Source organism: Leptidea sinapis, chromosome 9 (genome assembly GCF_905404315.1).
Source record: "Leptidea sinapis chromosome 9, ilLepSina1.1, whole genome shotgun sequence".
In the NCBI taxonomy this organism is placed as follows: Eukaryota; Metazoa; Arthropoda; class Insecta; order Lepidoptera; family Pieridae; genus Leptidea; species Leptidea sinapis.
Window position 1 is genome coordinate 14,289,676 of NC_066273.1, and position 12,678 is coordinate 14,302,353.

Genomic DNA, 12,678 nt, shown 5'->3' on the forward strand with positions numbered 1-12,678 from the left:
CTGTCTAGACGCGATCCCCTCCCCCACCCCCTCCCACATCCCCTTGCCTCCCTACAACACCCTACTCCCACCCTCGTTGTCCCCCTCTGTATATTTTTAACCTCTCGGGCCGCCGAATTCGCCTGGGCTTCGTTTGTAGGTCCACGAACCTGACCTAACAATACGTAACGCTATAGCCTAGTCGCGACGTCTGCTCCGCGCTCAACAAATAAAATATCTCTCTCAATAAAGTATCTAGTAGCCGAGACGTAAATTTTACAAACATGCTTTATTGCTTACAGTTTTCATAACGCCAGCAATGTGGTCGTTAAAAATATCTTTATGTAGGTGTTTGCTATTTTTGCAATGCTCGATCGAACTCTTTTTTGGTTTTTTGGCAATATTTGCCTTATCCTGAAAGAATACTTTTTTATGTATGTATTTACAACCAGATGTATGGGTATGGATGCTTACTTATTGTTTGACCATCCATACTGAACCATATTATGAAAGTGAACATAGACGTACGATTTAGGGGTCTTGGGTGATTCAGCACTTTAAATTGGCCATCGTGCCTTAACCTTGCCCTAGGTAACTTACTTGATTTATTTTCAGATGATATACCTGTATTATTAGATATAGCCCATATACAACAAATATTTAAGCAGTCATTTTCACATTCGAACGTTGTTGAGTGTTTCCTTCTTTGTTTTTTCAGCCCAGATGTTAACATATTTTTATTTAGTTTTTTTATATGCTAGAATACAAACAGTGCTTTAAACGGGTAAACCATAGGCCGCAAACTACAATCTAGTATGTAAATCCCACAAGCATAAGCTGAAATATTAAAAATCCTTCCCATTTAGTTTACGAAATTTCTTACAATTGGTTGATACTTTTAGACGAGGAAATAGTCGAGAACGTAACCTTGATTTTTGAGTTATTTACTAAGTAATGAGTTGTAGTCTAGATGCAGTTGTCCTTGTCCCACTGGTTTTGTTTTGGCCCGCATCAGTGCGATAGTAATATTCATTTAGGATTCTTAAATCTCAGACAGGTCTTGGCTAATGTTACCTCTTAAGCGGCGATATTATTGAATACGCAAAGAAGGGACCCAATGATTATGATTATTTTATAGCAATAGCAATGACAATACAATTTTGTATATTTGATTAAAAAGAGCCCAAAGAAATGCCGAGAGATTCTTTCGCCGCTTCTCTCAGAGCGCCATTTGTTTCCGAAGCGGTAGTAGTATCTAGTATATTAGAAGTGACATCAAAAAGAATTCTAAAGGAATCAATTTTTTAATGGTCGCCTTCTGGGGCTTTATGCGTAAGACGATGCTTCGACTTCATTCGAAAGAAATAGAGGAAGATAAATAATCAGATGGGAAAATAATCTAGCATCTGGCTGCAGGCTGTCTTTCAGCTAGCTTTAAACACTAATTTTTGTGAGGTCAGTCGGATAGGCTGGTTCACTGCGTCATCGGCGTTCGCTGGCGTTATAGTTAGGGCTTTATAAATAAAATTATTGATCCTTGCCTAATACATTTTTAATAGTTCGGGATACCATAACACGACTATTACTCCTAATACAATAGATATTTTATGATTAAAATTTGTTATACATGGGTGATATTTCCGGGCTCAGCCAGTTAACTACACCGTAATTTTAAAATTTCGAAAAAAAGTGGTGATCAGACAGACATTTTTTTGAGAAACAATATATAAAAACAATGTCAAGGTATCCCTCGAAATTGCAAATCATTGACAAATTTTGTTCTATTCACAATTTATTTAAAAAATCGTTTAAAATCGTTTAAAATAGTTTATCGCCCTGTGCTACTTGCTGCCACCGATAGTATTCGTAATATACACTTTCATTAATAAGTATTGTATGCATAATTTTATAAATAGGAATTTTGAAAATTTAGTAATATTTAGGTCTATTATTTTTCAGTAGAAAAATGACTGCGTATCAACCATCATATAACTATTGTACATTGCCCAGCCTTCTTTAGTATTTAAAAAATAGTTGTGTATAATAAAACTAATACAATAAACCCTTTTATACTAATTATCTAACTCTCGCTACCTTTTCAGTACATTCCCGATCTAATCATAAAATGTCGGTGATGTATTCCTACCTGCTACTACTTATGTACTCCTAGTGCGTCTTCCAGAAAATTCGCTCTATAAATTTTTGCAATCAACCCTCTTTCATTTATCCTCTCTATATTATCACCACATACATATCCAGAGTCATATATTTTTATCGATCACGTTTTCATCTGTACAAATGCCTTCTCAAGTACTACGAAATATCTATATGAAGTCTAAATATCAAATATTCGACTAGTTCTCAGTCGCCATGTTGATTGAATGTTGGGAAGTGAACGAGCGGCCCGTCTGAATCACTAATGTGCCGACCTTGGACAACGTGGCCGTGCTTGGACCACACACAATTATTACTATTATATTTTAGTTGATTTCAATATTCACCAATCCATCTATTGTTACGTTCGCGGCTGACATTTTTATGAGACAGAAGTAGTTGTTTGGGATTTCTTATTGGGAGTCTCAACTTTAGCTTTATTTTGTGTCTTTCTCTATTCAGTGTATATAGAAGATACACATACACCTTAAGCCGAAGCCTTAACGATCGAACTAGCATTTAACACACGCGGGGTTACCATTAAGTAATATGAAAAAGCCTGACATTTCGATAAGACTTCGGACGGAGTCGTAAAGGTTAAAGACTTATTTGATATTAAATAATATTCAAGACAAAATCCGGACGGATGGTAAGCCTTAACACACGTTAAAATAACTCTACCAACGGTCTCGTGGAATATAGTTGTTAGTAAATCGTCCACATAGCTGATCCTCCTACCTTTTTATGAACCCGAAATGATTTCAGTATCATAAAACCGATATACCTTACGAGACAACATGCAAAGCTAACCCGTTTAAGTCTTAGCCAATTATCATGCAAACAAAATAGCTAACGCTTGCATTCGGCAACAATTACAGTTTTTGTGGGGTATACAGAAAAGGTCTAAATCAATTTGTCAGAACACGGTGTACCGTAGCAAATTATAACATAAAAACTCATAAAACCTGTCAGATTTGTAATTACAGGGTTTATTCTTAGAATATTTTTGCGAGTGCTGTTTTGTAAATGATTTTGTTGTAATTCTTCAGTCGTATAAAGTTCAACCTGTCTGCTGCGTTTGTTTTTCAGATTGTAAGACTGAATAAGTTGTATAATCAAATACAAATATTTTTGGAGCCAATGCAATGTAGGTATTTTTATGGTATGCAGATGAGTGATACTCTTGTATCATCAGGAGAACCACAGTAGCACTGCCGGAATTTTAGATGGGAGTAATTTGACGCTATTTTTGAATGCACAAATTTTTATATTAAACTGGAAACCAATAAAAAAATAAAGTGGAAAATATTACTTCAGAATCGAAAAATCTAGATGATAAAACTGAAAAATAAAATAAAATCTAGATGAGTTCATTCTTAGGAGCAGATGTTATAGATCTTCGACAGAATAACTTATTATGATGAAACAAGAAAGTAATCTCTTTGAGAATGTATTAAGCAAATCAAAAGAGATAAATCAAGATTTTTGAAGCATTTAAAAATTGTCTGTCTGCCTAACACCTAGACAGGCTTATTAAACTTTAGAGTAGTTAGCACGTTTTTCAGATGGAAGTACAAATTCAAATTGACCTCATAATAATTGTGAGCGTAAATATCTATTTTGCCCTCCAATGTTCTCAAACAAAGTATAAAACTACTCAACCAGGTTGTGTTGTCTAGTTTTTCATTCGCATTACAATGACAAAGATATGATAAAACATGGAAATGCCTATTGTACAGTGGCAACGGTAACTAATCATGTTGAGGCAGGTCCGGGTTTTCATAAACAATGTAGGAACGGTCTATGTCGCGTTCAGTTTTTTCTATCAAAGATTACTAATCCGCTCACGTCATTGTTGCCGATAGCGTCGCCTTCAGCTTGATGTATGATAATACCATTTACAGATTTATTGTCACGTTTTTATGGTCCTAATTATAATGTACATTTACCAATTGCGTTATTTGATCATTTTGTTCATCTACTTAATTTAATAGTAAAATGGAAGGAATAGACAATGATTGTGATTTTGGGGGTACTAATTGATTAATTGACGTTGGCAATTACGTAAATCCAGCAGGAATTTGAGGTCTCTTTATTCACACTTTATCCGTTACACGGTTTCTCTAATCTTCTATCTGGTTTCGTGACTGAGGTCCTCAACGTTGGGACCGAGGCCCTTCATATCCTTTTGGACGTATCTTATTTATTTTATATCAAAATTGCTTTTCAAAGCATATTTTCATGAGAATATTAATATTAAGGCTACCTACTATCATGAAATAACTAATGTTATCGTTGTATTTTTATCCAATTAGAAAAGAAATGATTATGAGCACAGTGATAAGATATCTAATGACAAGCTTATTTGAATAGTTCAGAGGAATTAGTTGGCAAAAAAGTAGCTCAGGCGGGTGGCCTTGAATTCGATAAAATCGTAAGTATATACGAATTTTGGTGTGTTGTGGCGCGAATAGATATTCATAATAACAAGCGCGCCAGTTCATCGACCGTGAGTCCGCCAAGTCACCTTGGAGATTCGTAGATAGATGGCAGTTCTACGCTGTGGCCTCGACGCGGCCCGGCCGCCTACCGATCACGCACGTTGCCCAAATCTCACGAATCGGCAACCCGCGCCCAACCGCTGCTCGGTTGGGGTAGGCTTGCGAAAACATCTAATCTGCTCTACGCGTTTACTAGCTTTATCTATTGCTTCACGTCTTGTAATAATCAAAATGTTTTGAAAAGCGTTTCTTTTTTGTTTGAATTTTGAATTATAGATTTATTATATTCTGGAGAGGACCATCCATATTCCAACTCTGGTATATCTATTTTGCTGTAAGTTTAATTATCTGTTGCTTCATTCACATCTTGAAATCAACTAGAATGCTTTGAAAAGCGTTTCTTTTTTGTTTCAATTTAGATTTACAGAATTATGTTCTGGCGAGATGGCAAACCAACCATATTTCCAACTATGATATATCTCTTATTCTGTGAGTTTAATTTAAGGTGCTCCGTGCTAATGCAAATTCCTGACTATAAGAAATTTAGTTAAATTTACTCAAATTTTTTGTTAGAAATTACTATTATTTGGTATTGATCTTTTCCATCTAAGTGCTCTTAAAAGCCTACTTGTTGAATTTCTATTTTAATAATGGAATTTAATTTCCTTTATTGCCAGTATCGATGATGCTTAAATCTAGTCAAATGTTTCAGTATATCTAGGTAACAAGTATTTGTTTTGTTAGTAAGATTCTTATGTTTAACTTGATCTGTTATTGTTTTTTGTCCAATAATTTAATTCCGACCAAGTGTTGCAGCTATTGTATAATCGTGGCTATTTATAGCAATTCTTTGGTGCGATGTAGATAGTTATTTTTTTGTTATCTTAGCTGTGCTGATTGCGTCACGCTTATGTTTATCACAGCGCAGCAATGTCATTGGGTCGATGAACTCGCTCACTGCACTACAATAATCATTTTGGACTATTCGATAAATTGTAATCAGCAGTTTTGTTTCTGGTGACCTATTTTATTATGCAATTTAAATTTGTTTGTTAGTTGGGAGGGTTTTGGAAGCTGAAAAAGCGTTTATAAGTCTTTTATTAGGGTCATTTTTGTTCGGTGAATTTCTTAATGAGTAATTATGAGTTTCTGTGGGCTCTCGCTAGAGCAAAATGTTTGCTCTGTATACATAGTTATCATCGCACATGGCTAGTTTTTTAACTGGAACTGTGAAGGACTGCGTGAGTCTTCACCTGCACGTAACCCATGGTTAATGTTCTGATACGATTATGAATTAGTTTGCTCTTGTTGTATGGCATTGGTACTAGATTGTCTACAATATGCTGTCAAAAGATCTTGGGGTGTTTTGACCATTTAGCCCGACGCCTTCCCAGTAATTTAGACAAACTGATAGTCATAGGCAAGGTGGAGGGCAAAACACAACGAGGACGATCACCTAGCCGCTAGTTGGACCAAATCCAGACACTCATTGGCCTATCACTTACGACAGTTTAAATATCAGGAAGTTTGAAAACAATGATCAGACTTGTTAGTGAGGACCTTTAAGGCCCCTTCCACTTGTAGTATGTCGCAAATGTGCAGGGTTGCCAAAAATGGAAAAATAAAATAATATTATTATGTACCAAATCATTATTTGTAAATATCTATGTACCAACGACAAAAATGTATTCCTTACCTACTTTGCTGATAGTCCTACTAATATCTTCCCTTTCTTGGCATGCGTCCGTGCAGAATGGAATGTCGCTATACCAACTTAATGGCTGACAGGCTTGCCCTGCATGTTTCAGTATGACAACTCTCTCTCTGTTATCCCTACTTAAACATTTTATTGATTTAAAACCTTTCCTTGCGAATGCAACGGGCAACTACTAGTTGGAAATAAAACAGTTAAGTTTATATTTGCACGAAAGAAATTGTATGACTATTGATGGACTGTCAGTGTGTATAAAATAACAGTTACGTAGAAAACATATGTTCAAGCGATTTTCGACCTACTTGTTTATTATGACTGTAGGAAAATAATATTAAGGTGGGTCACGATTCAATTTTGTGGTAAGTAGGTACACAGAGTAGTTTTCAAGTCCTAAGTCACGGCCACATTATCTCTGGACCTCGGTGGAACGGTTTGCAGTTTTAGTACCGTTAGGTACATGTTATATTTTCGTACTATCACTGCTTTGCTTTTGAAGCTTTAATTGTTAAATTTTGACTTTTCTTGTTAAAAGGTAGTTCCGCAGTTTCTGTTGTTCTGTGTCGCTTTATAATAGTACTGGCAGAAAAATTAATAGAACCCATATTCTTTCACAACACCTTAACATCAATCTATAGTACTGAAAAAATAAATCGTTGTTTATTTATTAACTAGTAGTTGCCCGCTGCATTCGCAACTAAAGGTTTATCTCAATATAATGTTTAAGTAGGGACAACTCATAACAGAGAGAGTTGTCATACTGAAACATGCATAGCAAGCCTGTTGTTGTCATGGCAACATCCCATTCTACACGGACACACACCAAGAAAGGTATAGTTGGTAGATATTAGTAGGATAATAATACCCTAGTGATGCTTGTTTTGCACACCGTAACAAAGCGACGATGTGACGTCATCGACGCCTGGTAATGTAATTGGGTTATTTGTTGCAGGTGCAAATGATGTCGGCGGTGAGCGGCGAAGGGATCCTGCGTCGCGTGAAGCAGGAGGCAGAGCCACCGCCGCAGTACTCTCCGGAGCAGCAGCAGACCAGGCCGCTGCAGATGATACAGGCCTGCGATGTGAGTTCATTTTATGTAAAGTTTTTAAAACGACACGTCACAAATTAGGACACCATCCCCACCGTCTGGATGTATGGCTCCTCCACAGTGCGGTTTTCATGGGACTTTCTTGCACAACAAAGCTGTGAAATGAGCTTCCTTGTTCGATGTTTCCGGGACGACACGACACATACATACCTTCAAAAAAACGCGTACAACTTCCTTAAAGGCCGGCAATGCTCCTGTGATTCCTCTGATGTTAATATAAAAATAACATGCGTTATAGTCCAAACGGGGATCCTGGTATGAATTAAGTACGAAAATATACTTAGTGAAATATTCTTAAAATATTGTCTTTTTTTTTTATGGAATAGGAGGACAAACGAGCGTACGGGTCACCTGTTGTTAAGTGATCACCGCCGCCCACAATCTCTTGCAACACCAGAGGAATCACAGGAGCGTTGCCGGCCTTTAAGGAAGGTGTACGCGCTTTTTTTGAAGGTACCCATGTCGTATCGTCCCGGAAACACCGCACAAAGAAGCTCATTCCACAGCTTTGTAGTACGTGGAAGAAAGCTCCTTGAAAACCGCACTGTGGAGGACCGCCACACATCCAGATGGTGAGGATGATATCCTAACTTGTGGCGTGTCGTGCGAAGGTGGAATTCGGCGGCAGGAATCAGGTTAAACAGCTCTTCGGAACACTCCCCGTGATAAATGCGGTAGAAGACACACAATGAAGCGACGTCTCAACGCAACGCCAAGTGATCCAGCCGTTCACAGAGCACTGTGTCCCCGACAATTCGAGCTGCTCTGCGTTGCACGCGGTGAAATGGATCGAGCTGATACTGGGGTGCGCCAGACCAGAGATGACAGCAATACTCCATGTGTGGCCGGACCTGCGCTTTGTAGAGCGCTAGTATGTGGGCCGGCTTGAAGTATTGCCGTGCTCTATTAATGACGCCCAGTTTCTTTGAAGCCAATTTGGCTTTGCCTTCCAGATGACCACGAAATTGGCAATCGCTCGAGATTTCGAGACCCAGTATTCCGATACTAGGCGAGGCTTTGAGGGAAGTGTTGTCGAAGAGCGGTGATACGACAAATGGTGTTTAGTTGTAAACGCGCAAACTTGAGTCTTCTGGGGGTTAAATTGGACAAGGTTCAATTTTCCCCATTCCGCGACCTTCTCAAGAGAGGACTCGCATCATTATTCGTAGGCAGGCAGATTCGATTATTATAATGATAAAAAAACTTTTGTTTTAAAATTCTTCTTATGAATAAAAATTAAAAATTTGTTTGGCTGTTTTTAGTTGACCTAAATTTGCGGAGAATTTACAAAGTACTATGTAAGCAATAGGGCTACTATAAACCCAAGCACTGGCAGCTATTTCGGTGAACGGATCAGCCTAGCTATCCAGCGCGGAAATGCTGCCAGTATTCTTAGTACCTATATTCCCTCGAAACGATAGTTTTAATTTCATGTAATCAAAGTATTGTTAATATAGTTATAAGTAGAAGAATAAAAGTTGTTAGTCCGTCGCGCAAATCATAAGCAATAACTATTGCATCGAGCACGTTAAACTTACTAAACCGGTTATGAAACACCAATTAACGTCTATCTTACTTATCACACTAGTTATTGAGTAAGACCGGAGCGAAAGTAATAAATTATGAAGATATATTTACTCGTAGTTAATAATTATTTCTTATTCGTAATTATGACGTCTGTATATTGTCGAAGCCGTGATAATACAACTTCTATATTATCGATATTTTAGTCGATATTATACTATACCGGTAGATTGTCAATCGACTTCATTTCTTACAATTTAACGGCCTCGCTTTAGTGACATTGTAATGTCACGGGTACACTATAGTGATATTTTTATTTATTTAGAGCATAGGTTCTCAACGTGGGCGATAACGCCCCCTTGTGGGCGATTGAGACTTTCGGGGGGGCAGTAGAAGACCCAGAGAAAATTAGGGGGCATTGAGATGGCGCAGATGGGGCGTGGGTAGATTAAAAAATATACTTAGTCTAAAAAGGCAAAAAAATACGCGAAAATACTCTAGAAAAAAACATATTCTCAAAGTGGGCGGTGAGCAAAATAAGGTTAAGAAACTATGATTTAGAGACTTAAAAAAAATTGAACACCATTTACACCATAATTTATAGACTAAATTAGCATTAGACTAAAACTTAAGGAATGGTGATTGCAACCGGCAGTCCAATTAGATCGAAGCCTGTGGTAGGTCTGTCCAAATATCCTCGGTCAAATTGTAAAAAAAAATCAAAGTTTTCTACTTTGATTAATTTAAATTTACCTAATTGTGATGATATTTTGACAGTTTAGCTGGTGGTTGGTTTATGAGGCCGTGACTGATTGCTCTGTTTGTTGTGTTTATTGTATAGTCATTATTGAAGCTATTTCTTGATGGTTTATGCAAAGCCTATATTTTACAAAATATACTTATATATCTACAGAATATGAGAAGAAAATTCATTTTTTCTTTACATTTCTAATTTGCATTGCAAAAAAAATCACCAAAATACCTCTGACTTTTACAGTTGGAGCAATCCTAATCATTCAATCTATATAAAAATTGTATGAAAATTTACATAACATAGTTTTGTAAAGAAAATTGTATTATGTTTGTAATAAATTAAAAGTGTTTCTAATTTCAAATTAAAACAATGGCGATCTTGTTCGAGAGAGGTTATCTAGTTCCGCTTGATTGCTCAAGGCCATCGGCTCGGTTCCCGGCCTTAAGAGATCACCGCCGCCCACTTTCTCTTACAACACCAGAAGAATCACAGGAGAGTTTTTTACGGTATCGTGTACTTACAGGTCATATCTAGTTTGGGGTTCAATAATATGTGTATAACTAATTCCAAAAGCGGGGTAAATCACTTTAAAATAAAAATTTGTTAAGATTTCAAAGCGATATCTCAAGACAATTTCCTATTGGGGTTGAGCAGGTTATCAACTGTTTACAGTTGATAACTACTTTAGTAGATCCTGTAGATGGAGCCACAACCTGAGAGTTGAATAAATCATACCAAGACTTACGATCCATGCGTCACTTGAACAGTTCGCTCAGTTGGTAATAGCATCGTTCATAAATGGTTTCAAATTAAATTTGTGTAATTATTCCCAGAAGTGATTACTTTAAAATATACAGTCAACAACCATAACCTGAGAGTTGAATAAAGCATACAAGATTTTATAACGACACGTCACTCGAACGGTTAGCTCAGTTGGCAGAGCACTCGCCCGGAACGCCAGAGGTCGCGGGTTCGGGTCCCGCATCGTTCCTAAAGTTTTGTTTTCAAATTTTATTTGTATGTATAGTCAAATTTGTTTTTTTTTTCATACCCAGCTTCAGCTAGAGCCTAAAGAAGAGATGAGGTTCTGTGTGTCCCCGGGCGAGGGTAGCCTGGTGGGTAACACCAGCCCCGAGCAGCAACACTGCTCGTCCACGACGGTGGCGGCGGTCGACCGCGACCACGACCGCGACCACGACGCGCCGCGCCGCCTGTGTCTGGTGTGTGGCGACGTGGCCTCGGGCTTCCACTACGGCGTGGCCAGCTGCGAGGCGTGCAAGGCCTTCTTTAAGAGAACTATCCAGGTCGGTTATGCAATCCTCAAGAACCAACTGAAATTAAAGGAAAAATCTTTATTCGTTTAGGTGGGAGATATTTACCAGTACCAGTAGGCTCCTTTGCACAGGATGCCGGCTAGATTACGGGTACCACGACGGCGCCTCTTTTTTATGAATGTATGGGACGAGACGAGCGATACGCCCTGCCCATTACAATGCGGTGCCCGCTCAGGATTCTTGAAAAACCCCAAAAAATCTGAGCGCCACTAAAACTGCGCACGTCACCTTAACCGTCACCGAAACAAGTAATGTCTACACATTACTGCTTCACGGCAGAAATACGCGCGAATCGGTCTGAAGGGCGCCGTAGCTAGTGAAATTACTGGGCAAATGAGACTTAACATCTAATTTTTGGGTTTTTCAAGAAACCTGAGTTGCGCTACGTTATAATGGGCAAGGCGTATCAATTACCATCAACTGAACTTCCTGCTCGTCTCGTCCCTTATTTTCTTTAAAAAAAAGGAACAATTTATACGCTTATGAAAGTCAATTTTGATGCTATCACTTCAAGAGATAACCTAGAGGCTTTGTTCTGAGACGAACCGGCAAGAAACTCAACAAGATTTAAAGTTTTCATATAATCCATATATTTTTTTATCATCTTTAGTACAATCCAAAACCCTTATGCAGCCTCATCCAAGCCTTCAACAACAAGGCTTGGTTGAGACACTAGGCTTTAGCAAGGAAAACATACGCATTCTAACCAGGACACTAATAGGGCACTGCAGTTTAAACAAACACCTCTCAATCTTAGGCCTCAGAGATTGAGAGAGAGAGCGTGTAGATTCTGTAATAATGCAGATGAATGATTGATGTGATGGTGAATGAATAATGCGTAAACGTAGCATCTCTTTGGGAGTTCCAATTCTTCAACCACTTGAGAAACGTCAGCTCACTACAAAAGATATAATAAGATTCATGAAAAGAATTAATCTTAGCAGTGAGCTTATAGTTAACAGTAGCTGTCACAATAGATCACATTGGTAGTAATGAAACAGGGCTGAACTGAACTATACTAAAAAACCGCTTTACAAACCATAACCATCAGAACAGTCGCATTCTTCTTCTACACCTATTTATTCAGAAGGTTGGTCGCCAGATTTTTAGATTTTTGTCCTAATCCAGGTGATATGATTTGTAATAATAATAGTCTATGCAACTCCGTAAAGGCTTCTTCTAATAACTATTATCAATCCAATGTTCAAAGTATTATTATTCCTAATGTCATTGGCCATATGTCGTCCGTCAATTTGAATGAAAAGGAAGTAATTAAAATGTATAAAACATTGAATAAACCAACAGGCCCAGATACCGCCTATATTAATTCACCACTGTGCTTACGTTTAGAAATTCCACTCACACTTTTGTATTGACGGTCAATATGTAAAGTTCTAATGCCTATCATATGGAAATCTGCATTAGTTACAACAATATATAAAAAGTAGCAAAGAAACAAGTTGAAAACTATCGGCCTATATAATCTTAACTTTGTATTTTTGCTAAAATATTTGAAAAATTTAATAGTTTGTCTCAAACAGTAACATATTTACTGTACAAACTAAAACTTCCCCAGTTAGTATAAAAAACTACCAATTTCAATGTATGTATAT

General features: G+C 37.6%; 1 protein-coding gene across 5 annotated transcripts in view; it reads left to right on the forward strand.

Moving 5' to 3' along the window:
- LOC126965902 (steroid hormone receptor ERR1) overlaps positions 1-12,678 on the forward strand; it is a 77,793-nt gene that overhangs the window by 40,456 nt on the left and 24,659 nt on the right. For all 5 annotated transcript variants that reach the window (XM_050809677.1, XM_050809673.1, XM_050809674.1 and 2 more), the window contains 2 exons: positions 7,298-7,426; positions 10,787-11,035. In XM_050809677.1, the coding sequence (XP_050665634.1) occupies positions 7,304-7,426; positions 10,787-11,035 (372 nt within the window). In that variant the 5' untranslated portion in view covers positions 7,298-7,303. The remainder of the gene's footprint in view (positions 1-7,297; positions 7,427-10,786; positions 11,036-12,678) is intronic.